This window comes from Heterocephalus glaber, unplaced genomic scaffold (assembly GCF_053883595.1).
Source record: "Heterocephalus glaber isolate CG9 unplaced genomic scaffold, H.glaber_assembly_v1.0 deba00000621, whole genome shotgun sequence".
Lineage (NCBI taxonomy): Eukaryota > Metazoa > Chordata > Mammalia > Rodentia > Bathyergidae > Heterocephalus > Heterocephalus glaber.
Genome location: NW_028258153.1, coordinates 33,450,075 through 33,474,616, shown reverse-complemented (window position 1 = coordinate 33,474,616; position 24,542 = coordinate 33,450,075). Strand labels below are relative to the sequence as shown.

Below are 24,542 nucleotides of genomic sequence, written 5' to 3'. Positions count from 1 at the left end.
GCAAGAATTTGGCCAAAGCCGGCAAGGCCTTTCCTGATGCATCAAGTCCCCAGCTGACCCTCTACTCTCACAACTGACTCCTTCCGTGCACTGCATCCCAGCTGCTCTTCCCTGGGTCCTGTGCACAGAGGAGACTTCCAAGCTTTCCTGTCACTGCACACACACCTGACCATACAGGTGGACCCCCAGCCTGCCTCTCAGAACTGCTGCACCCCTCCTATCCATGCTGGTCACTCCCAGGGATGGCTCACCCTTTTCCCCCAGCCTCCCAGCTGTTGGGAGCAATGCTACATAATTCTAGGGAAAAATCATTTGGTTAGCCTAGTTCTCTTGCCTACAGCCCAGCTACAGAATAGCTCCAGTTTGGCCTCCGGTCACAACTGAGACTTCAGTGATCCAGTAATGCTGTGATTCTCCAGGACAAGAAACATCCTGGGAGAACAAACATCTGCTCAGTTCCTCCTTGTTCTTGGACTGTTAACATCTTGTTTGCCGGAGATGTACTGAACTCTCTGCAAGCCTTCCGTTACACCTTGTTTATCCCAATGTGAACTGTTGAACTCTCTGCAAGTCATTTGTTACATTTGTTTCTCTCGATGTACTGAATAAAAGGTGTGGTAAGCGGGGCACGGGGCGGCGCTTTGTCTTTGCTGCCCAGAGCAGCACTGATCAGACCCAAAGCTCAGCTTCTTCTCAGTCTCATTTGTCTACCTTTCCTGTAATTCGCCATGTGCTGCCGTGGCTCGCAGGAGACCAGGACTCACTGCAGAGGTTCTGGTAACGTCCCCTTCCCCTGTCCCCTACACCCAGCCTTGCTCATGAGCCCAGTTACAGGGCTGCATGAGGTTCGCACACATTACCATTTCCTGGGCCACCTCATCAGGGGTCTCCTTCTCTAAGTCGAAGGTGAACTCTATGGCTCCGTTGTCCTTGGGCTTGCCCTTCAGCTTCTTGGGGTCTTCTACCCAGAGCCGCAGGGCAATGGTAGACTTCCTGCCGTGGTCCTCCTCTGCCAGTTCCACCCTGACACCAGTGTCCTCAGCAAAGAAGGCATGGCTCAGCAGGTCTTTGATCTCGTACCTGATGAAAGTGTTGTTCACAGGCAAGGGCTCAGGGACAAATGGACTCTACACCCAAGGACATGCACACCGCATCGCCCCCAAGCACCAGTCGGCTACCTGGTAGCTGCTCAGCACTGGGCTGACTGTGGTAGAAAGTTCTCAAGCTTCACCACCTGGCAAGCAGGCTCAGCAATGAGGGCATCTCCTAACTATGAGCATTTGCATTCATGAGGTCTTGGGAGTTGAGAACCAATTCTCATCAGGGTATGCCCTTACTGCCTCATGCTCTTAAGACTTCCTTTCTTCTCCTTGCCCACTGTGCAGACAGAGCCCCTGCTGATGTGCACATGACCTTCCAATCCCCACAAGAGACCCCTGGCTCTGGGTAGGACTGGAGGGGCAGCACTACAGAGCCCCCTATGCCGTGCCATGATGGGGGTCCTGGGCCTCTCTGGAGCAGTGGGGTTTGCAAGGAGGCCTCCTGCAGGAGAGAGGACTGATGAGGCAGAGAGGAGGGAGCATGTGTGCTAGAGAAGCGTAAGAGCAGGGAGGTGAGCAAGGACCTACAGGATCCAGGGGTGGGAGCAGACCCCAGCCATGGGAGGCACTACAGGGGAGTCCAACATCTGGCAGCTGCATGTTGCTATGGTGGCCCCTCTCAACTCTGCCCAGCGGTGCCACACAAACATACATCTCCAACTCCAGCTCCCCTCTTTCTTTCAGCACAAATGGAATCACAGAGCAAGCCCTATTGTGGGTCTGGCTTTGTCCAGCATTGTGTCTGCAGAGCCACCGCATGGGTGTAAGCATCAGCAACCCATCCCTGTGGACAGGTGGGGGTGTTGTGTGCTCCGGTTTGTTTTAGGGGGAGAGAAAACTGAAAAGTGTCCCCCACCTGTCCATCTGGAGAAGGTGACCCTGCTCTGAGTGGGGAGATGGCTTCACAGAGGGCTTACAGGGCCCTGAGGTGGGTGTGCTGCCTTAGAGACATCCGACAACTACAAACCCAAGTACATAGCTAAGGGTTAGAAGAGAGTCGGGCTGAGGCAGAGCTGGGAGCTCCAGGCATGCGGGTGTTTACCAAGGTTAAGAAAGTGGCTACAACTCCTAGGAATGACTAGAGAAAAGCAACGAGGGGCAGAAGGAAGCCTTAGGCTATCAAATGCCCCAGCCTGGGTCAACACTGCATCTAGGAAGGCAGAGAAGGGCATGGGACTGAGAGCTGCCCATACCAGCTTCTGGCCTGGTGTCACTGTGATCTGAGCCAATCTGTCTGGCCTCTAAAGTTCTCTCTCATTGGGAATAAGGCTCTAAATGTCAACTGGAGAAAGACCAGACCCAACACCACACTAGAACTCACCTTTCCTCCTTGTTCTTGCAGATGCACTCCCCAATAATCTCCTTGATTTCAGGATCATGCACTTTCTCAAAGCTGGCAGGCTTGATGCCCTGAGAAGGAAAGAGAAGAGACAGCTGATAACCACTGAGGGGCTGGGAAGTACTACCTTCAGCCCTGTGCAGGGAAACTCCTCCAACTGTGACAGAAGTGGCACTGGGCTTATATACCACAGATTTACTAGGAAACTAGGCAAACTATACCAAATGGCCACATTCAGACGCTGAATGATGGGCTGTAGGATGTGGGCTCCGAGAAGTGATCCACAGGGTGCTCCCTCCCACAACCCTGCTCACTGCCTGGACTAGTTCCCAGAGTGAAGCAAAGAACCCAGCAGAACCTGCAGTCTCACTGAGCTGAGGGTAGAGCTCAGATTTCAGAGAGGCTAAAGAGGTACAGCTCTGGAAAGGAAGGAGCTCCAGATGTGAGCAAAGGATCCCCTTAAGTCTTTGCTTAGCTCCAGGCCATAAGTGTGTAGTTAATGCCACAGGGCTGGACAAGGAGCCACTGGGGGAGCTGTAGGCAGAGCCATTCCCAGAGTTTGTGCAGAGGACAGGTGCTGGCATCTGTACAAGGTACAGCATGCAATCTAAAATTATTAGATACACCAGGAGGCAGGAAATGTGACCAGGTACCTGGCAGGAAAACCAGTTAACAGAAATGTGAAAGATGCTGGACTGTGTGACAAGGAGGTTAAAACTCATTGTAGCTATGGATAAGTCTTAAAAGGAAAAGGAAAATAGTGAAATGACAGAAATATAGATATAAAAAAAGAACCAAATGGAAGTGGAAATGAAAAACATGACGTCTGAACTGAAAGTTGCACTGGAACAGATCAACTGCCGACCAGACACTGCAGAAAAAAAGACACAGCCATCAGATCCATTGGATATAAAAATGGTCACTGAGGTTCTGTTCTTTTGCCTCAGAATATGGGACACCAGCAAGGGTGAAATATGAGGACAGGATGGGGGAAGGGTAGGAAAATGCCTGAAGGAATGAGGGCTAAAGGTTTTCCAACTGTGATGAAAACCCTATGCAACACGCTCAAGCCCAGGACAAGATAAAGCTAAGAAGGGGAATTTGTGAAGCCCCAGGGATGCACTGTTTTATCTCCCTCGCCACTGCATGAAGCCAGAGCCTGCTTTCCTACCACTGAGGTCTCTGCATGGGAGAAACTTTCTCAGGCTACCCCAGATCTGTCAAAAATGTGCAGCAGCCACCATGGACACCCGCCACATCCCTCCACCCGGGTTGAGTGGCCCCCATCTCCATGGCAACCATCACCCCAGCAACAACACACAAGGCAGCCTCCACCTGTGCTGCAAAATGTGATTCTGGGCTTGACACCTCAAATACAGCAGTGAGTTTCTGGAAAGGTGTTGATCAGAGCTTAGCTGCAGAGCCTCCCCTGCACGGAGTTGTGAGGATCTGGAGAACCAGCTGCCTCATTGCCGGGAGGAGGAACCACAACAACAGGGTGGGTTCCATGGTTCCCAAAGAGTCAAGCCTCTCTAACCACACCTGGGCCTCCTTCCCACACATATCCTCAGAGGGCAAGAACATTGTTTGTGGTCACTGCTGCTGGCCAGGGAGACTTTCTGGGAGGAGGGAGCAGGTACTGGTCTAAGGGCAGCAGCTACTCCTTGGTTGCCTGGTGGCCATGAGCAGAGGGAACACAGATAGGCCCACAGTGAAAGCAGGAGCCAGTAGTGTCCACTTGCAATCTGCTGGGGCTTGGGGGTGGGGAACAGGTCAGGGAAAGTGGGCAAGTTATTTAAAAATAATTTCAGAACATCAAAGGCACCAGCCACCTCATTCTTCCTCCTTCAACAAGATTCAGCCTTTGAAAGCCTTGCTCTGCCTTTTTTTTCTTAACATAGAGAATATAAACCCTAAAATTTCCCAAGAGACAGGGGGTAGGAGTAAGATACCCGCGCTGAGCCTACTGGTAGGTGCTGGAGCCCATGCTGCGGGAGACGTAAGTGGAGAACCCCAGAGGCGTCAGCCAGCAGTGTCCATTTCCTCAGTCAGGAGCATGCTGATCCCTGAGCCTGAGAGGCCCCCTATGGACACACCACCATCCACGTGCCGATGGGAACCCACGGCTCCGTCTCCCTACCTCACACCAGCATCCTCCCTGGACCAGCAGATGGAGCCCCAAATCTCTCTGCCCCCCACTTCCTGCTTGTCAGACCATCCTTGTCTCCCTTTGTGGAACTTTGTTCCTCTGTGGGGTTTCTGAGCCTGGCCGAAGAGAGCCACCAGCCGAGGACTCTGTCTGCCACCCCTGTACACAGTGCACACAGGAGCAGCTAAGGACAACCAAGTGCCTGATTATTTGGCCAAAGGAGAGAGATGCACATCATCTACAAGGAGGGCTGAGGTGGAGGGCAGGACCCAGGGTGAAATGGCAGGGTGCCCAGAACTGTATTCCATGTGTATCTGCAAAAGCAGCTTTTGACCTCCAGATGCCCACAGCAGAGCTGCGTGGAACAGCATCATACCCAGCCAGAGGGGCCCAGGAGAGGCACAGGCAGCAAGGACTCCAGGGATTACAGGGCTGAGCTCAGGGGCCACTCTGTGGGCCTCCTGGTCTCACTACATGAACAAAGAGGGGACAATGCAGGAAGCAGTACAGAAAAGCCCAGGCCAGCCACTCTGCCTCCCCATGCTCTGTTTCAGTTCCGCCAACCAGTGGGGCCGCCACAAAGGGAAGACAAGGCCCATCTGTTTGTACAGCTGAAGCTGTCTTGTCAACTGGAAATCATAACCATAGCAAAACAGGGATTAAGGGTCCCAGGCTGCCCAAAGCTACACCCACCTGGAGAGATACTTTTGGCTGGGGCTGATGGTTTGGTGAAAAGGAAAACAAACTATGGTTCCCTAATAAAGAAGAAAGGGAAGCCAGTAGCCCTAGGCCAACCTAGAGAGGGGGCTCCAGGGATAGGTCCTCTGGGTACACCTCCTGGCAGAGGGTCCTGCTGGAGCTACAGCCTCCTTAGCCTCAGTTTCCCAGATGTCTGGGACTCACAGTGCTGTGTACATGACAGCCTCCAAGGCTAAACACTGCTTATCATTTCTGCTAGGAGACCTCACCCAGCCACACCTCAGATTCCCCATCTGTAAAGTGCCTGCGATCCCTTTTCTTTCTTTTTTTAATCCTTTTATTGGTACATTTTAGGTGTACAATATAATGACATTCATCATTGGAAATTTGCACCTTTACATAGTCTCTCTTGGTTCTTATTTTTCCCCCTTCTCCTGCCCTCCCTTCAACCCCTCCATCCCTCCTTATTTACAAAGACTTTGTTTCCATTTTTTCATTTTCTCACATTAATTCCACTCCCTTCTTTCCTTTCCCCTAGCCCTCCCACTTCCCCTTCCCCTTTGCCCCTTTTCATCCTATTTCACATTATCTATTATACCTTTTAGTCCTTATTTACACTTTTAGTTTCTCACACTAGAGACACTACTGGGTATTTACACGTGTGTCCTGTTTATTTCACTTAAGAGTATCGCCTCAATGTGCATCCATTTAGCAATAAATGTCTCTAATTTCTCGTTTTTGATGGCTGAGTAGTACTCCATTTTATAAAAAAAACACATTTTCTTTATCCAGTCTCCAGTTGATGGACACTTGGGCTGTTTGATCCCTTTTCCTTATACTGCTGCTGTGAAGGACTTTCCAAAAGCTGGCTGGCTAAGCCAGCTGAACCTATGGCCCACACCCATTGCATTAACAAGGTGGCTGGGGGGACTCACACAGGTGACCTTTCGGTAGATCTGGGCAGCATTCTGGCACTCCGAGTAGGGGTACTCCGAAGTAGCCATCTCCAGCATGCACATCCCAAAGGCGTAGACGTCCACAGACTCATCGTAGTGCTCCTCATACATTTCTGGTGCCATGAACTCAGGTGTACCTGGGCCAGGAGCAAAATATGCGGTCAGCTGGCCACACCCAAGGATGCTGGGAGCCAGTACTCAGGAGCCCCCTTGGCCTCTCAGACCCCATCCCTGCCCCATCTGTCCAGTGGCACCCTCAGGACACCCAAGTCTACGATGTCTGTCCTGGAACCCAGGATTCAAACAGATGTGCTCCATAGTTTCAAAAACTACCCCCTAGAGCCTCATGATTCCAGGGTTAACAGTCAGCTCAAAGCACCATCTCCTACCCAGAGGACTTCTCAGGGACATGCCTGCACCCTGAGCACACCCCTCACCTATGTGTGGGTATTGGGCCTCTGAAGACAGGCTCAGCATTGACTTCATTCAGCCAGTCCAGGGCAGACAGAAACCCAGTGGGCACCACAGAGCTGCTTCTAGCTGCAGAAACCCAGGGAGGCCCTAAGTGTCCCTGGGTGGGGGCATGGCTGGAATCACTGGGCACACCCCAGCAACAAGTGTCACAGGGCAGATGCAACTGTCCTCACCTCAGAACATACTACCATGGCTGGACAAATGCACCCACCCAGTTGACATGAACCACAGAGACACTAAGACCAGAACCACTCATCGTGTATTAAAAAAGGAACAAGACAATGTTTGATCTGAACCTTCAAGGACAAAGAAACTAATGACAGCCTGGTAAAATAAATGTGCACCTACATAAAATGACACACACAGCCAGGGACTGTCGGGGAGGGGCCATGGCTGATTTTCCTTCTACTTGCTTTACTTATGAGGTTTTAAAATTTTCTATAATAAACCTTTGCTTTAATAATCACAAAAGCTCTTTATTAAAATAAGTCAAATAGAATATTGAGCTGGACTCAATGAAGAATCAGAGACTTAGGCAGCTTTTAACATCTGTATGTTTGCTGACTTTGCAAGATTTTTCCAAAATCTTCTAGAGTTTTTTTAAAGCACTTGCAAAACAGTATAAACTAATTCATTGCAGTAAAAAGCACATGTTGAGGTTTCTTTTATACATCATTCAATTTAACACATTATGTGAGAGCCAGGGATTTAGCTCAGTGGTTCCAGTGCCTGCCTCACAAGCGCAAGGTCTCAAATTCAATCCCCAGTACCAAAAAAAAAAAGAAAAAAAAATGATGGGTTTAACCAAAACAGTGAAGCTTTGGGGGAAAGTAAGAATGTATGTTCAGGTTTATGTGCAGGAGTACAGAACTTGTGAGCTGGGTGTGGTGGCTCATGCCTATAATCCCAGCACTCAGGAGGCTGAGGCAGGAGGACTGCCATGAGTTCAAGGTCAGCCTGGGCTACATAGTGAGTTCAAGGCCCGCTTGAACTACACAGTGAGAGCCTGTCTCAAAATAATAATAATAATAATAATAATAATAATAATAAAAAAGGAGTACAGAACTTGGAAAGAACCTACCAGAAACAACAAGGGCTGACTGCAGTCAAAGCACCTTGCTTTAGAAAGTTTTCTCCTTTTGGTTTTGAACTACATGGTTATACTGAACTTTTTTTTTTTTACAGTAGTTTGATATTTTGATAGTTTTTTTCCCCATCCCTAACCCTCTCACAGAATAGTGACTACGCTGCCCACTCTGGGGCTAGAAGAAATGATCCCACAAAAGCCACAGCCACTCAGATCCCAGTCTGGTGACAACATGAACACCTGTTCTCAGGCCCCTCCCACCTGTCACACCCTGGGGTCCCCCCCAGCAGATCCCTTAAGGGGCTCACCACCTGCTGCACAGGCCTAGACCAAACACCTTGGCCACTAAGGCAGGCCTGCCATGGTGGGGGCTGGAGTACAGTGAGATGCAGGGCTCACTGGGAAGCCCCAAGCTGCAGGAAGGAAGGGCTCACTCTCCAGGGCCACCTCAAGTGCCTACAATGCCACCCACACTAACTGATCCTGAAGGAGGCAGCAAGAGCTGCACGGATGGCCACAGCCTTTCTTCTGCTTTTTAACAGAGCAGTGGCTGTGGCCAGCCCTTTGCAGCTGATGGGGAAGGGCTGCCTCCCAGATCCTGGTAGAAGTGAGGTGGGAGGGACTGGCTCCAGCCTGATGTTTAAATCACCCTGTAGCCCACAGAAACTGTTTCTGGCTAGTAATGAAATACAGTGACTTCCTGTATGAAATCAAAGCCCTATCTCCTAGCCCTCCCTGTCCTCATAACTTGTGTTAGAACAAAACTGAACCAACATAGTTGGCCCTTGCCCACTTTCTCAATGGACAGGAGAAATCTGCCTCCTTTCTCCCAACAAAGGGAATAGGTGGGAACCACATGGTCTGGTGCCCCTAAGTGTTCGTCTGTAACTGTAAAGCAGCCAGCCATCCAGGGACATCCTGCAATTCTTCCTAGAGTAGCCGCCCTCAGCTCACCTTGGCCTCCTTCCCAGTTCCCTCCGCACTGGACGCAGTTCTACCATCACCACCTCCAGGAGCCCTCCTGGGTAAGCCAGGCACCGCAGCAGCCCCAGGGCCCTGCTTGCTGCATGATGTGGACTCCTGCACCAGGCAGGACCACATCTACTTCACCCCTGTCCCCTCAGGCTCAGTACACACAAGCCAGCAAAACCCACAACATGGAGGTGTGAGAACCTACGCAGTGAAGCCCTGTCTATGGCACCTGGCTTTTATACCTTTGTCCTCGCCTGGCATTGAGTCAGTGACAATAGCAGCCCTAATGCTGAGAATGCCACCCAGGCACTGGCAGGTTGTCTCCCTGAAACCATACACACCTCTCCCAGAGCAGCCAGCGGCTGTAGACTTCCACCTTCCCATGAGCTACATCTGAAGGGCAAACCCAAGGCTGTCAAGAGGAAACCGTGAGGGCCACAGCAGGAATGTCCATACACTGCCTGCTTCCGGGACATACAGAAGGGTAGGGCCTGTGGCCTGAGGCTGTCCTTCTGACAAACTGAGGACTCCAGAGGGGCCGAGCCTGCTTGACCCACAAAGCAGATATGAGTTAACACCCCTCCCAGGCAGGGCTGACCACCAATAGGCCCAGGAGAGAGGTTCCAATTCAAAGGACTGGGCTCACCTGGAAAACAGGTCTGGGAAGCCCCACCTGCCTGCAGCCCCTCACCCAGCTGCTGGCCCTTGCCCTGGTAACAAGCCTTATTTTACGTGAGCAGAGGCAGCTGGAGACACTTCTGGCCCCAGCCTCACTAACCCAGGCTTCTTGGGCTCCAGCTGAGCCAAAGCCAGGGTGACCACCAGTGCAGGAGACGCAGCACTGATTATGCCCAAAGCAGGCTCTCAGCAGTGCAGGCTGTGAAGAGTTAACACCACAATTGGCTTGTTTTGAGAAATGAGTCCGAGGAAAGCCTACATGCTGAGGGCAGAGTAACTCACACCCAAATGCCTTTCCCACATCTAAAACCTTCTTACTAGAAAGACAATGTTCTAATTACAACCATATATTTTGTCTATTCTGTTCCTAATTCAAGAATTCTTTGTCTTTTCCTTTACAAGCCTTGTCTCCATTAGTTTCCATAGAAACTGCATGACTGCACATCCTGGAACATAGTTCACCTTTACCCCAATTGATGACCAATAAAAATCAGCGGCTTGGACTGACCAGCGCCTTTTGCTAAAGCAGCCCTGGCTGTCCTGGCCCCTGCTTTCTGTCTCTCTTAGTTCTACCTTTCAGTTTGGTTTATTTCCCTCAGGCTTGCATCATACACTGAGCAGGAGACTGGCGCCTACTGCAGAGGTTGCCAGTAATGTTTCAGGGGTTTCCAGTAGACCAGAGATACCCCATAGACCCAGGCACCTGAGTGTGAGACACAGGGCCTTGCTGTGCCCGTCAGAAACACTCAGCCTTTGCCTCAACCCCCTCAAAACACCCAACCTGGCAATGGGAAACCTTGTTCTCAAGAGGGCAGAGCATGCAGCCAGAGAGGACCAGGAGCTCACCAGGCACCTCGGCTTCTGGAGGGGTAGGGGGTGCACTTTGTTCCAAATGTTTACTTCTCAGGTGAGTCACCTTAGTGGCCCTCCTGCCACCTGTCTCAGCCCACGGTCTGAGACCAGGACTCACTTGCAAGATCACATTTGCAAAACCTACTGCCTAGAGCTCAGAGCCAGGATGTGGGTCCCCCAACCCCTGGAGCCCCACTCTTACCCTTCTAAGATGGAGCACAGAACCTTTCCTGTCTGTCTCACCCATTGCACAGACAGGAAAACTGAGGCCTGGGTCAGTCCCTGCTCCACACCACCCAGCTCCCTGAGGGCTGCCCAAGTCCTGTGTTCAAAGGCCACCCCCCTCCCAAGCCATTGGCTGCCTGCCCCAGATGTCACTCACATTCCAAACACTACTCCAACCACAGCAGTTTCCAGATTAACAAGCGTTTATTTTTCCCAAAGAGGCCAAGTTTTGTCCCCAAATATATAATAAAACCGTGAATTTACACAGCAGCAAACCCAACAACTCATGATCCTACTTGGGACCTGGTGGACCATCAGTACCACTACGCCAGGACCACTGAAGCTGGGCACACAGCAAAATGCAGATCCCCTATCTCCCCACAGCACCTATGGGCCAGCTGCCCCCCTGGGCCCACGGAGCCTCCCCTGAAAGGCAGCCAGAGAGCTTCTCAGAGGAGGACATCCGAGCCAGACTGAAAACAAGAAAGAGGCCACAATGCCCAGGAGAGACCCTCAGTACCTCCTCCCATAGTACACAGACACCACTCTGGACCCATCTTCCAGCTTTGTCTGTCCCCAAACATCCCAAGTTGTCATTTCCTTGGGCCCCACAGCATGGGGCACCACCACTTCTGCCTACTGACACTGGCTCCAGCGTCACTTACCACAAGCTCCCTAGTTCCTCTGTGGTCAGGGCCTCCTTCCCCTCCCAAGTGACCACAACACCCACGAACACCACGGAAAGTTGGCACCACTCTGAACACTCAGAGCTGGCACCAAAGAGAACCAGGGAATTAATGCAGAGCCCATCCAGGTCCCAAGTCTGGGAGAGTGGGGGCAGCACTTCCTCCACAGGGCAGGTCCCCTGGCTGAGCCACCAGAGTCTGGGAAGGACAGTTCAGGTGCCCAGCCAGAGGCCACTATTCCTAGATGTGACTCCTGCTGGGGTTCCCACACAAGAGCGGAAGTGGTCAAACAAACCAGACACTGTCAAGCCCTCACCTAGTCCCCCAGGGGCTTCCTATCCTGGGGAGGAGCCAGGGGCTTACCTATCACACTTTTGGCGAAGGACGCTCTTTTGAGAGTGGCCAGGCCCAAGTCACCAATCTTCACAGACCCAGTGGGCCCAGTGATAAAGATGTTGTCACATTTCAGGTCTCGGTGGATGATGGGTGGTGTCCTCGTGTGCAGGAACATCAGGCCCTTCAGGATCTGCCGGCACCAGCTGCGCAGCACCTTGGGCTTCATCACCTTGAACCGTTTCAGGTACCTGGGAGGGGGCACAGCTCAGCACGTAGCTCACGAGCCACAGGCCTGTGCAAAGGGCTTGTCTAGCACCAGCCAGCCTGTTTCAAAGCCTGTGCATGCACATGCAGCACCTATGACAGGTAGCAAGGGTGAGAGAGGAGAGCCAGGTAGTTCTGGCCTGGGCCAGGTCACACAGCTGGAGTCAAGCCCTAAAGCAGGCAGCCAGGACAGGACCATGACCCTCTGCTTGCTTCTTGCACTGGGAACCTTGATACTAAAGTTCATCCCAAGCACAGTGCTGATCTCACCCTGACATGGCACCAAGATCTACTGAGAGGCAGCTCCAGGAGGATAAAGTCCCAGCCAGTGGGTACTCAGGGTGGGGATTAGGGTTAGGGGAGCCCAGGACCTGAGGGAATGCCCAGGGCCAGAGGTCAAGAAGCCCAGGCCCTCCCTGCAACTCGACACCTGTGTGACCTGCTCTGAGGTGTCCCTGGAGAAAAGGCGGCAGGTGAGGCTGGGAACAGGGCTTTTTCCTTGCTGTATCTTCACCTGTGAGTGAAATCACCTGGTGGCAGGGGGACAGCAAGATCCTTCCCAAGGCCCAAGGGGCAAAATAATTCCGATGAACCCAGACTGCGGACACCGGAAAGGAAGGCCTCCCATCTGCACAATGTGGACAAGGGCCTCACAGAGAAGCAGCAAGCTGCCACCTAGCTCTAATCCCTCATCAGGTTTCCTTTCCAGCCCGTTTCTGAGCACCAAAACGTGCCAGGCTGGCTCCCAGGTAAAAACAGCACCTTGGCCAGAAATAAGACTCCAGTCAGGGCAGGCAAGCAAACCCCAGGAGGAGATCGTGGGGATACTCTCCCAGTCGTGTACTGGGATGGGCCCCATTTGTCACAGGAAGCCAGAGGGAGCCAAAGGTTAGGAGGAGCTGCTCAGTTTCTTTGATTTGTTTCTTCTCATTTGGGGAAGGGGGTTCCAACTGCCTGGAGAATGAAGGCTATCACCCAAGGGGACACTTCCAAGAGGCAGGATGATGGCTTCTGGAAACCAGCCAGGATGCTCCCGGAAGTCCAGGACCGTGGTCTGCCCCCCACACACACTAACACGACAGCCCTGCTCTCATGACCAAGGCTCCCCAGCCCACAGGCAGGTAGCACTTACGTCTTCAGGGTCCCTGAGGTCATCAGCTCAGTCACCAGCACGATGCATCGCTTGCCCTTGGCACTGGACTCCCAGAAGTCATAGAACCGCACAATGTTGGGGTGCTGCAGGCCTTTCAGCATCTCCGCCTCCTCCTTGAACCTCTGCCGCTCCAGCTTGGTGAGCTTTCGATCCTAGCATGATACAGACATGGGTGAGCAGGGCTTGTGGGCCTTGCCACTGCTCTCCCTCACCTTACCAGGGAGAGGAGCAGGTGCAGGAGACACGGGCGGGCTCAGGAACGAGTAAAAGAATCCACCCTCTCTCTCTACTGAGAGTGACGAGCTGGCCAGGATCGAGTATAACCCCACAGATGGACCTTACCAAAGAGCAGTTTCAGGAAGCCAGAGCTCATGATGCACACTGCCAAGCTCACACACACGTTCTCCTTAAAAACACCTTGGAGGCCTCTGTTCCCTTGGCAACCATTTACTTTGTGTTTATTAAAAGAATGGAACATCGTTTTGGTTCTAATGTATACACAGCTCCAATGAAGTGCTCAAGGCCCCAGAGACTAGACCTGAGACACTGACAAGTGCCAGAGACCATGCAGAAGGAAAAACATCGGGGGCCTGCTGGGGCAAGAGGATACAACACAACTTCCCTGGCCTCGGATCTTTGTGCCTGACCCAGCAGCAAAACAAGCCCACTGACCTTAGGTTTAACAAGGATCAATGAACATTGGGGGCTCTAATCGGGCATGTGAGCTGGGCGTCCCCACCCAAAAGCTCTGCTCACAGCCACACAATCACCAATGCCATGTACCACATCTACCCTGTCCCACCACTGCCATTCCTGCCCACTGGACCCAGTCCCCACTATCCCATCCTCTACTCTCCCATCCAGGTCCCTGCCTGATTCCCTATCACAGCTCACCCGATCCTGGCCCTTCCCTCCCGAAATCCTTCAATGGATTCTCACCACCAAAGGGCTCACCCAGAGACTGTACATATCCACCTTCATCCCACAAGGTGAGACACAGTGCCGTGGGCATAGCTGTGGCCTCTCCCAAGTCCATGAGTGCATTGTGTCCATCTTGCCCCAGGTCACCGCCAGTCCTGCCCCTGAGAGGCCCACACAGCAATGCCCACCTCCTCCCCAGGAGCCACGGGGAGGTGAGAAAGTGACATGCGTGTCCAAAAGGAAACCATACACACATCTAGTACAACACAGAGAAACCTGAGGAATTCCAAGGAGTCCAAAAGCAGATGAATTTGGAGAGACGGTGGGAGATGAGAACATAAAGAGAACGTAAGCCAACATCCCCAAGATCCTTCTGGAAGTCCCCAAAGAGCATGAAGCCAGGCTCCAACACAGAGAGGAAAGGTGGGCTGTGCCGTCAAGACAAGAGTCATCTTGCTAAGGAATTATATCCCAGGTGGCAGCTGCGCCATGAGGCCATTCTTCCCTCACCTGCCAGTCCATTCCCTCCATCCCAAATCCTCTCAGGCACCCTCACTCATCAATGGGACAGACAGCAGCCATCATCACAGAGCCAGCCAGCCAGAGAAACCATTAGCATGGCCACACCCAGAAAGACAAATAATCCAGGGGTGAGGGCAACTTCAAAAGCACCTTAATTAGTATTCCCATAAAGACCCAAGAAGTGGACATGCATACATAAAAGCAAGCTTCCATGTAAACAGGGACAATCAAGAAAGAGTTCTTGCAAATTAAAGCTGGGCTAGCCTTCCTCAAAAGCTCAGTGTTTTAAAAATAAGATATTCCAGCCTGGCCTGATGACTCACACCTGTAATCCCAGCAGTCTGAGAGGCTGAGGCAGGAGGAACACACACTGGAGCCCAGCCTGGGAAACTCAGCAATAAAGAGAGATTCCCATCTCAAAAATAAGAAATAAAAGGGTTTGCGATGTAGTTCAGTACAAGGACCCTAGGTTCAATCCCCAATACTAAAAACAAAAAAGATACTCCTTAATCAAACAAATATTAATCTTTTTCTTTCTTTCTTTTCTTTTTTTTTCTTTTTTTTCTTTTTTTTGGATTTTTTGAGGCAGGGTTTCCTTTTTAGTTCAGGCTGGACCTGAACTCACTATGTAGCCCAGGCCAGCCTCAAACTTGCAGCAATCCTCCTGCCTCAGCCTCCCAAGTACTGGGATTACAGGTGTCAACCAACATGCCCAGCTAGAAAATGTTAATCTTTAATCTACATAACAAAATGGAAATATGCTCCACTCATTAAAATGATTATTTATCTAAGAAAATAAAAGCCATGCTACAAACTGCAAAAATGACCCCTTTCCACCCCACCCCACACCCCATCCCCTGCTCTCTCCCTTCCTCCCTCCCTCCATACATATATATATATATGTGTGTGTGTGTATATATATATATATATACACACACACACACATATATATATATATACAAATATATGACAAAGGACTCAGACCAAATATAGAGAGCTAACTCAAAAAAAAAAAAAAAAAGTGAACAAATACCTTACCAAAAAAAGATAAAGAGGGGCCGGGGATTTAGCTCAGTGGTTTTGCCACCTGCTGCGCAAGCGCAAGGACTGGAGTTCAATCCCCAGTACCAAAAAAAAAGATAAAGAAATGGTCAATAGCACTTGAAACTGGGAAAATCCTGCTTAGGACCACACCAAGGTCTCTCTCTCTCTCTCTCTCTCTCTCTCTCTCTCTCTCTCTCTCTCTCTCTCTCACACACACACACACACACACACACACACACACACACACGGGCTGGATTTAAATCTAAAAGACTGATCACTGTTGCTCACAGGCAACTGGGAACGATGGGCCCTTCCCTCCCTTCCCTTCCCTTCCTCACACAGCTGCTGGAAGAAACCTTGGCAGGGTCATACCTGCCCTGCATCCAGCCATTCCCCTCCTGGATGTTCTCCTGAGTGAAAGGAAACATCAGTCCACAAAGGACAGGCACACAGAGGAAGTTCGTAGCAGCTCCATTCCCCGCAGTCCTGTCTGGAAGTAACTAAAGCATATCCAGCCAGGTGAACGAGAACCAGGCTGTGGCTCACCAACAAAAGGGAAACTCCTGATTCTCCCAACACCATGGGTGAATCCCCAAAGCATCAAGCTGAACAAAAGAAGCCAGATAAAAGGGCATGTGGTGTGATTTCCTCTTGATGAAAACTGGAAAAGACAGAACTACAAGCAGTCTCCATTAGAACAGCGGTAGCCTCTGGGGTGGGCATCAGCAGGAACTGAGAGAACGTGGAGGGGCAAAGGAATGTTCTACACCTTAGCAGAGAGTATGGACTGCCCCTGTGTATGCATTTGTCACAGACCATCAACCAGTATATTCAGATGTGTTTCACTGTGCTTAAATTACACTTCAATTTTGCCAAAGAAAAAAAAAAATCCAAAGACCAAATGAGAAGCAGAAACAGAAGAAAAATGAGAGAGAAACATTAAGAGACATGAAAGAACCACCTGGAAACTGAACAGCTATGTAACAAGAATCCTAACACCGGACATCATGAAGGATAAATAGACAGTGAGATAGCTTTTTTCCTGAACTGAAAGGAGAACAATTTAGGATAAAAGGGCTAGGTCAGGGTAAATGAAAAATGACCCACCTCCAGATCTGTTCCCGTGAAATTTCAGACTCCTGAGGCATGAGAGCAAGTTCTATCTACAAAGGGACAGCCCAGGCTGGCTGCAAGGCTCAGTGGGTACAGGTAGCAGGAGCAGCATCCTCAAGGGATCGACCTGGAATTCTACGACCAGACAAACATACATCCTGCCTGGCCACCCAGGCCCATCTTCTGACATTCAAGAACGTGGAGTTTAATTCCCACATACCCTAGGAGAACCAAGCTCCTGGGAAGTTTTGCCACAAGACACAGAACAATGCAACAGAAAGGGATGTGGCTAAGCTGACCCTTAAGTCACAGGTATGAAGGCAGCTGGGAAAGACATGGGCCCTTGCGGGGTTGGGCCGACTTTCAGGGCAACAACCTCTCATCTACAATTTGGACCTACTCACAGACTCGAGAGGAACCTCACAGCAGCACTTACAGCATAACTTACTTATGCCATTATGTTAGCATCAACCAACAGCAAGGTGTATAAGATATCCTATGGCTTCACAGAAAAACATTCATGTTGTAAACAACATAACTAACAAAAATGGGAGGCAGAGGAAAGAAACAAGCACATGCTACAATCTCTCTTTTTTCCTGCATTTTGGGGATTAAATCCCAAGGCCTGGCACATGCTAGACAAGTGCTCTACCATCTACCACTAAACTATACCCCAGCCCCTACAATCCTCATGTGTGATGGCAAATACCAGCTAAAGTAGATAGAGATATGAAAGTCAGAAATTGTTAACCATGGTACCTCTAGGGGTGGACTGAAAAGGGGAGAGACCTGATATTCTACGCCATTGGGCAGTTTTGGGCTTGGTTTGGTAAGACAGGGTCTCTCTTTGTAGTGCAGTCTGGCCTTAAGCTCACTATGTAGCCCAGGCTGGGCTCAAACTCATGGCTTTCCTCCTTCCTCAGCCTCTGAAGTCCTGGAGTTGTAGGTATGTGCCACCATGCCTAGCCATTTTGTTTTTTGAAACAGTCTCAGTAAGTTGCCCAGGCTTGACTGGTGCTTGCAGTCCTCCTGCCTCACCCTCCCTAGTGCTAGGGTCACAGGCGTGTGCTACTGTGCATGGCTATCAGGCTGTTTTCATCAGCATAACACACTGCTTGCTCATCTGAAGACCAGTGTGTCCTCTGAGTGCAGCCCTCCATCCCTCACAGGGCTGTCCAAGTCATCTTCACGCTGGCCCACCACTGTGTGGCCCCATTAGGTCCATGGCACACCGAGGACAGAGCCAACCCAGGCATCTGTATGTTGGGCACACTGGTGGGACAAATTCCTTATTTAATCTAATTTAATTAATCTCAGAGAGCTCAGGTCAAAAGCAAGGGCAGGAGCAAAGCACCTGGTCCTTACCGACTTCCAAATCCCACCAGAGCTGTGCTGAGAGGGAAGGCTCCCAGCCTCTCCCCCAGGGGGCTGTTCAGACCACATGCCCCATCTAGACAGGAGCTCCCATCACATCACCAGGTCCGCATAGCTCCAACTCCATCCTGGATGGCGAAAACCTATCGCATGGTAAAAAACAAAAAGATATTCTGGGATGATGCTGACACCTCTGAGCTTCAGGAATGGGGCCGTGAGGCTGTGCCCAGGTGAGGCAGGACAGCAGCTTACAGCTGGGCAGGGGCCACTCAGGGGATCAGGTCAGACAGCCAAAGTTGTCAGAAGGTGGCAGACAGCCCTGGCACTGATGGGCCTGTCCAGGGCTCCAGGGCCACCTAGGGCCACACACCAGGGGTGCTTCTGGTGTTGACTAAGAGGATCAGGGCTCCTGCCTGGAACATGCTGGGGTGTCTGCAGGTGCTCCCTCATGAGACACCTCAGGCCACAGCTCTCCCAGAACAGCCCAAATGGGTGGTGGCCAATGCTGCTGGGCCAGCGAGACATCCACTTGCTGCTCCTGGAGGGCTGTGGTGTCCTCCTTTCAGCAAAGCCCAAGGACCAAGCTCTTTGAGGAGCAGAACTGCTTAGGGACATTGAGTCTCTCCAGGAGAAGGCACAACCAGGGTCCTGGGTGATGAGTCTCTCTCTCTCTCCCCAGTTTGAAGTCATAAATCAAAACCAAAGAAAACTTCAAGCGTCTTTGACTAGAACTGTCCTGTGTGGAGCAGAAAACTGGACCAGGACAGCATCCAGGTGCAAATTCAAACAGGATGCAGTGAGGAAAGAGAGAAGGGAGCCCAGTCCCTGAGAGCTCAGGCCTCTCCAAGAATTTAGATCCCTTATGTCATTAACTGCTCACACCCACAGCTGACAACACCCCGAAGGCAGCAGACAGCCTCTTGCCTGTGCCCTCTGTCCCCTTCATTTCCTCTGGGTGTCCCCACTGCTCCGGGGGGCCCAGCATCCTTGCACACTCCACACCTTCCTGGTGGGCAGGGCCTCTGCCACTCCCAGGCCCCAGGATTTGAACCAGGTCAGGCCCAGGAGAGGGCCCTGAAGTGGAAAGGACACAGAGCCTAAGTCCCAGGTTGGGTGAAGACATGGGGTCCAGAAGTCCCAGGCTGGGTGAGTGTGTGGCAATGGGACACCAGGGGAGAATGGGCTGCTCTATCCCCACGCCAGACTCCTGGCTGTGCAGGGAACCTCAGGGGAAAGCAGGCAACCAACAGAGGGGAAAACAAGCAAACAAACAATAACACGCCGTGCCAAAAACATGGGCCAAGGAACAGGTGGCCCGGGCACCCAGCCCAGAGAGAACCCCAAGGAGAACCCCAATCCCACCCCACATGGGGTGTGAGCTTGGCAGCAGGCATAGTCTCCCAACAGGCAGGGGACAGGCCCTGGGTAGCAGCCAGGTGCTGGGGTGGGCAGCCCCCACACCCTGTAGGAGCATGGAGGTTGGTCTGGGGGCGAGCCCTTTATGTGGCCCCACCCTCCTTCCATCTGGGGCAAAGACAGGCCACTGTGGGGAGCTAGCGGGGCAGGGCTCACAGAAGGCATCACAATGACCAAGAGAAGGAAAGCCTGGGGAAAGAACAGGGAGGGCACTATATGGGGGACACAGGCACCTCTAGAAGGGTATGGCTGGTGTGCCTATGGACTGCCTGGACCATGACTCAGTGGTCCCCAGAAACTCAGTGGCAGCCATGAGCCTTCCAGGGGACCCGCTCACAAATCTATGCCCCACAAAGCCTCTGTCAGGGCCTCAGGCCTCACCCCGGCCACAGCAGAGACCAGGCCTTGCCTCCCAACAGAAACACCACCAGGGCCGGCTGGCCACAGTCCCAAACCCTGGCACATACCATCCAGCAGCCCCACCCTTAGTGGCACCATTATACCCCACTTTCCCCCAAGAAACCAGGACAGACACAAGGTCTCCTCAGTGGTGTGTGAGGCTGTACTGATACACATGGACCCAGAGCACTCTGGCTGGCCTGGCAGGCCTGGGCCTTTATCCCATCCTGCACTCAGCCTTGGGCTGGGAAACACAAAGGGCTCTGAGGATTAGAGGGCTGAGGGTGGGGTGCTGCTTGAAGACCAGCTGTCTATGAAATGAGCAGAAGGCAGCTCCCATCCCAGGTCTGGGAGACAGAGAGGGTGTGGGCACAGACACCAGTTAGCCATACTTTGATCTTATTAGCGAAGGGTCACAGCTGGCCACAGCAGGCCTCCCAGGAGGCTGGATGACGCGTCCACAGATCCACAGCTAACCCTGTGAAGTGAAGTCACAGCAAGGTGGGACTCAACCAACTGAGGGAGGGGAGAACAGGCCAGAGGGCCCTTTCTATGACAAGGACACTGCCCATCTGTGCTGCCTGGTGAGCCTGAGAGGTGAACTAGGACCCGACTCCTCTATTTTATTGTGATTAACTCAGTGTGCACAGCTGGTGACAGCCACACCAGACAGAGCAGGGTAACAGGCCTGCCACCCATTGTCTTCTGAGCACCACATGGCTCAGGGAATGGCCCTGCGAGAGCACATTTGGGTGTCACACGGGACCAGTGAGTAGAGAGCTGACCAGCACAGGCTGTGTCTGAAGGTCAGTGCAGGCCTATGTACCAGCAGCCTCACTCCCTTCCTTAAGAACTGGCACATTCCCGGCCAGGAGTTCAGAGCCCTGAGCTGACAGGATGCACCCTCAGTACCTGCCCAGGGCGGGAACTCAGGAGACCCGCATTGTCGGGAGCAATGCTACATAATTTTAGGGTAAAATCATTTGGTTAGCCTAGTTCTCCTGCCTACAGCCCAACTATAGAATTCCAAGACATAACTCCATTTTGGCCTCCGGTCACAACTGAGACCTCAATGATCCGGTGATGCTGTCTGTGATTCTCCAGGACCAGAAACATCCTGGGAGCTGAGAACATCCTGGGAGGAACAAACATCTACTCAGTTCCTCCTTGATCTTGGATTGTTACATCTTATTTACACAGGATGTACTGAACTCTCTGCAAGTCATTTGTTACATTTGTTTCTCCTGATGTACTGAGTACTGAATAAAGGGTGCGGTAAGCTGGGGGCTTTCGTCTTTCCAGAGCAGCACTGATCAGACCCTAAGCTCAGCTTCTTCTCAGTCTCATTTTCCTACCTTTCCTGTAATTCGCCGTGTGCTGCTGTGGCTCGCAGGAGACTAGGACTTACTGCAGAGGTTCTAGTAACATCCCCTTTCCCTGTTCCCTACACCACATGCCTCACCTAGCTCTGATGGATCAGGCCAGCAGGGCTGGGGCTGCTCATTCACACCGGTGGGAATTGCTTTAACCTGTCACCCAGGCCTCAGGACAGGGCCTCCCGTACTAGAGACATCGCCAAGTGATGAGAGATGACGCGCTAACCAAGAAGAGGTGGGCACTGGCCAGGACGGCAACTGGACTCTCCGCACTTGGGGGAGGGCATAGGTGCAGGTGGACCACCCTGAGTGCTTGCGCTCAGCACACTCAGACAACAGAGGAGCCAGGTGAGAAGCAGGCAGGCAAGCAGTAATGGCGGGTGGAGGTGAGTACAGGGCATATGGGCATTTTATTTCCAAACGGAGGCTTTAAAGTTTGCAAGGTCGACCTAGAAGTGGAAGGGGTGGAGAGGAGAAGGGGAGGAAGGGAGAAGGACAGGAAAGGATAAAGACTCCATACACAGCCTCTTGCACTCTGTGCAACGGCATGTGAGATCCCATCCACCCTGCAGCCTCACAGATGGGCTGAGTCTTGGCCCACACTGTGCCCTCTTCCAGGGGACAGACATCCTTAATGAAGACCACAAGCTAAAAGCCAAAGATAGGCTGGGAGTGACACACACCTCATCCTATAAAGAAGATTCTCTGCAGGGGAAGTAAAAGGGGTGAACTCCCCTAAAATCCACAACCACACCTTCTAGAAGCAGTCAATTCCCTGCAGTTAGAAAACCTAACAGATGTCTGTCCATCTGAGTGCAGTGCTAAAATAGAGGACCAGGAGGCACATGAGACCCAGGCCCAAGGGCTGAGGCAGGTCATCCAGGACAGTAGCAAGCCCTGGCTGCAATGAACTGACCAAAGGGGACAAAGGGTGCCAGTGGACACAGGTCACATTTTAGGGGAACAACTGAGAGAAAGAAACATTCCTTGCTGGGGCCACCCATCCTGGGGTACCTGCCTCAGATGAGAGGCTGCACAGGGCCCACCAAATGTCCCCTCCACTCCTGCCCAAGGCAGTGAGTGACACGAAAAGGGTCACAGACCCCAGCATGGCCCCAGTCCCAGGGAGAGGCTCGGTGCTGTCACTGGGCAGCTGGCTTGCTCTCCTAGGCCAGACTGGACACCAGCAGGGCTGCCCGACCCACCCTCAACTCCTGAGTGTCAGCCATGAACCACAGGTGCCTGACACCTGGCTGGGGTCTCCTTGGGTGGGTAGATGGGGGAGACCCAGATAAGGGGTAACTGGGGCAGAGGGTGGTCAGCTTGAGATAACAGACTCGCTGAGGCTGGGGATGCCCTGGCCCTGACCTGCTCTCTGCCATGGACAAGCAGCCTGCAGCAGGCAGACAATGATCAGGAAGGGCCACAGTGAAAGGAGGCCCTCAATATATCCTCCAGGGAACCTGGACGTATTTCCTCATAGGGAAGTGGCTGCTCCAACCCTCAGACTCTGACTGGACCAGCTGGTCATGAAAATAGGAAGGCATCCATGAGGGCATGAGAGCCAGGAATATAAACCCCCAGTGGGGCATCCTGCTATGGAAACCCTTCCCAAGGGCCTGCCCTGCTCTGCCCTGAGTGGACACCTGAGGTGACTGGGGCCCTAGGGGCAGAGGTCGGGTGGCCATACTCCACAAATGGTCTTACCATATATCTGGTTTCTGGAAAGGGGGAGCTCCACCCCATGCCCATGGCCCCAAAGGGACACCCAAAGATAGATTTGGACAGTCAGTGGGATTAACACAGTTCAGTCCCCAAGGACAGCTCCTGCAGGGGGACAGGACAACTCCAGGGTGAGGCCTGTGGAATTCTCCTTAGACAGCTACAGAGGCTGGATGTTGGGGTCATTCATCCCCTTGGGCTTGGAGTCAGGAGGCCCCATTTCACTGTACACGGGGTCCAAAGGCTTAGGGCACCCTACCGTGATCTTCAAGAAAAATATGGTGAATGGTGCCGCTGAGTGCCATCCAACAGAAAGGGAGGCTCATAAAACACAGTGTGTCCTCATCCACTTTATTCACTGGATCTGGCACCCTGCAACTTCTGGCTCTTCCCCACAGTCAAAATGACCATGAAAGAAACATCTTTAGTAGGTTCAGAACACTGAGGCAGCCACAAGAGCATAACTTAAAAGATACTCAAAAAAGATGACTTTCCAGAAAAGCTTTAGAAAGTGGCAAGAACCACGGGATGAGTGTGTCCTAAGTGAAAGGGAATATTCTGAGGGAGAGGGGGATTAACAACAAAGTGTCTTTTACTGTAATAAAGTCTTTTAAATTTGAACATTCACCATATTTTCTGATCACACCTCAGACACATGTGGCTAAGGAGTACTTAAAATAAGGTTAGTCCAAACAGAGATGGACTGTCAGTGCACACTGGATTTCAGGCATAGTGTCACTTAAAAAGAATTCCTTAAGTCTCAGGAATAATTTTATATTGATTATGTTTAGAATATCTTGGGTATAATCAGAACTAATCCTACCTGTTCTGTTTAGACTTTTAATGTGCCTGTTAAGTTGAAAAGTACATGTGTGTCTCACATTTGTGGTTCACATTACCTTTGTACAGGACAGTGCTGCTTACAGCTTTGGTATCAAGCAGCAAAGCAGAAGCTGAGAAGCTGGGCAGAACTTCAACAACCTAACAGGGATAGGAAGACAAAAATCAGAGCCCAGGGCTTGTCAAAGAAGAAAGGCCTTGGTGAACATACAGGCTTTCAAATCAGCCCTTCCAGAAATGCTAAATGCTAGAAGGGCAGATAAAACATTCCCTCTATGAGGGGACAGAGCAGCCCTTAAAAAGGCTGAAACACAGCTTCAAATCAGCTCAATTTCAGACTGGATCAGGATGATATACTTTAATACTAATTGCCTCCTACAAGCAAATATAAATCTCTAGAGAGGGATAAAAATTATCCAGAGCCTCGGGCCTCTCACATCAATAAAAACTGACCAAGCAGACAAGGAGACCACCAAATGAAGAAAGAAAAAAAGAAGGAAAAAAGTCAGACAATAACAATACACCCTTAGATGATCCAAATATTGTAATTATCAGACAGACTTTGAAATTGCTAGAATGAGTGTGGTCAAGAAAATAGCAAGATGAATCTTTTCACCGCAACTGACATCTATGAAACAAGAATCAAATGTAAATTTAAAACTAAAAACTAAAATTAGGATCTCAATATACAGTAATACTTCAATTCATGAACACTTCTGTTTGCAAATAATTCGGTTCACAAACAAAAGTGGTCAGCAAAATCTTGCTTCCCACTGGCAAACTCTGCATCAGGTGACAAACATAACCACAGTCATCTTCCCCACAAAAACACAAACGCAGCCACC

General features: G+C 51.3%; 1 protein-coding gene across 12 annotated transcripts in view; it reads right to left on the bottom strand.

Moving 5' to 3' along the window:
* Wnk2 (WNK lysine deficient protein kinase 2) overlaps positions 1-24,542 on the bottom strand; it is a 127,186-nt gene that overhangs the window by 76,595 nt on the left and 26,049 nt on the right. For all 12 annotated transcript variants that reach the window (XM_087205937.1, XM_087205938.1, XM_087205939.1 and 9 more), the window contains exons 3-7: positions 12,950-13,122; positions 11,581-11,801; positions 6,223-6,380; positions 2,422-2,510; positions 861-1,080 (exon numbers count right to left, since the gene is read on the bottom strand). In XM_087205937.1, the coding sequence (XP_087062063.1) occupies positions 861-1,080; positions 2,422-2,510; positions 6,223-6,380; positions 11,581-11,801; positions 12,950-13,122 (861 nt within the window). The remainder of the gene's footprint in view (positions 1-860; positions 1,081-2,421; positions 2,511-6,222; positions 6,381-11,580; positions 11,802-12,949; positions 13,123-24,542) is intronic.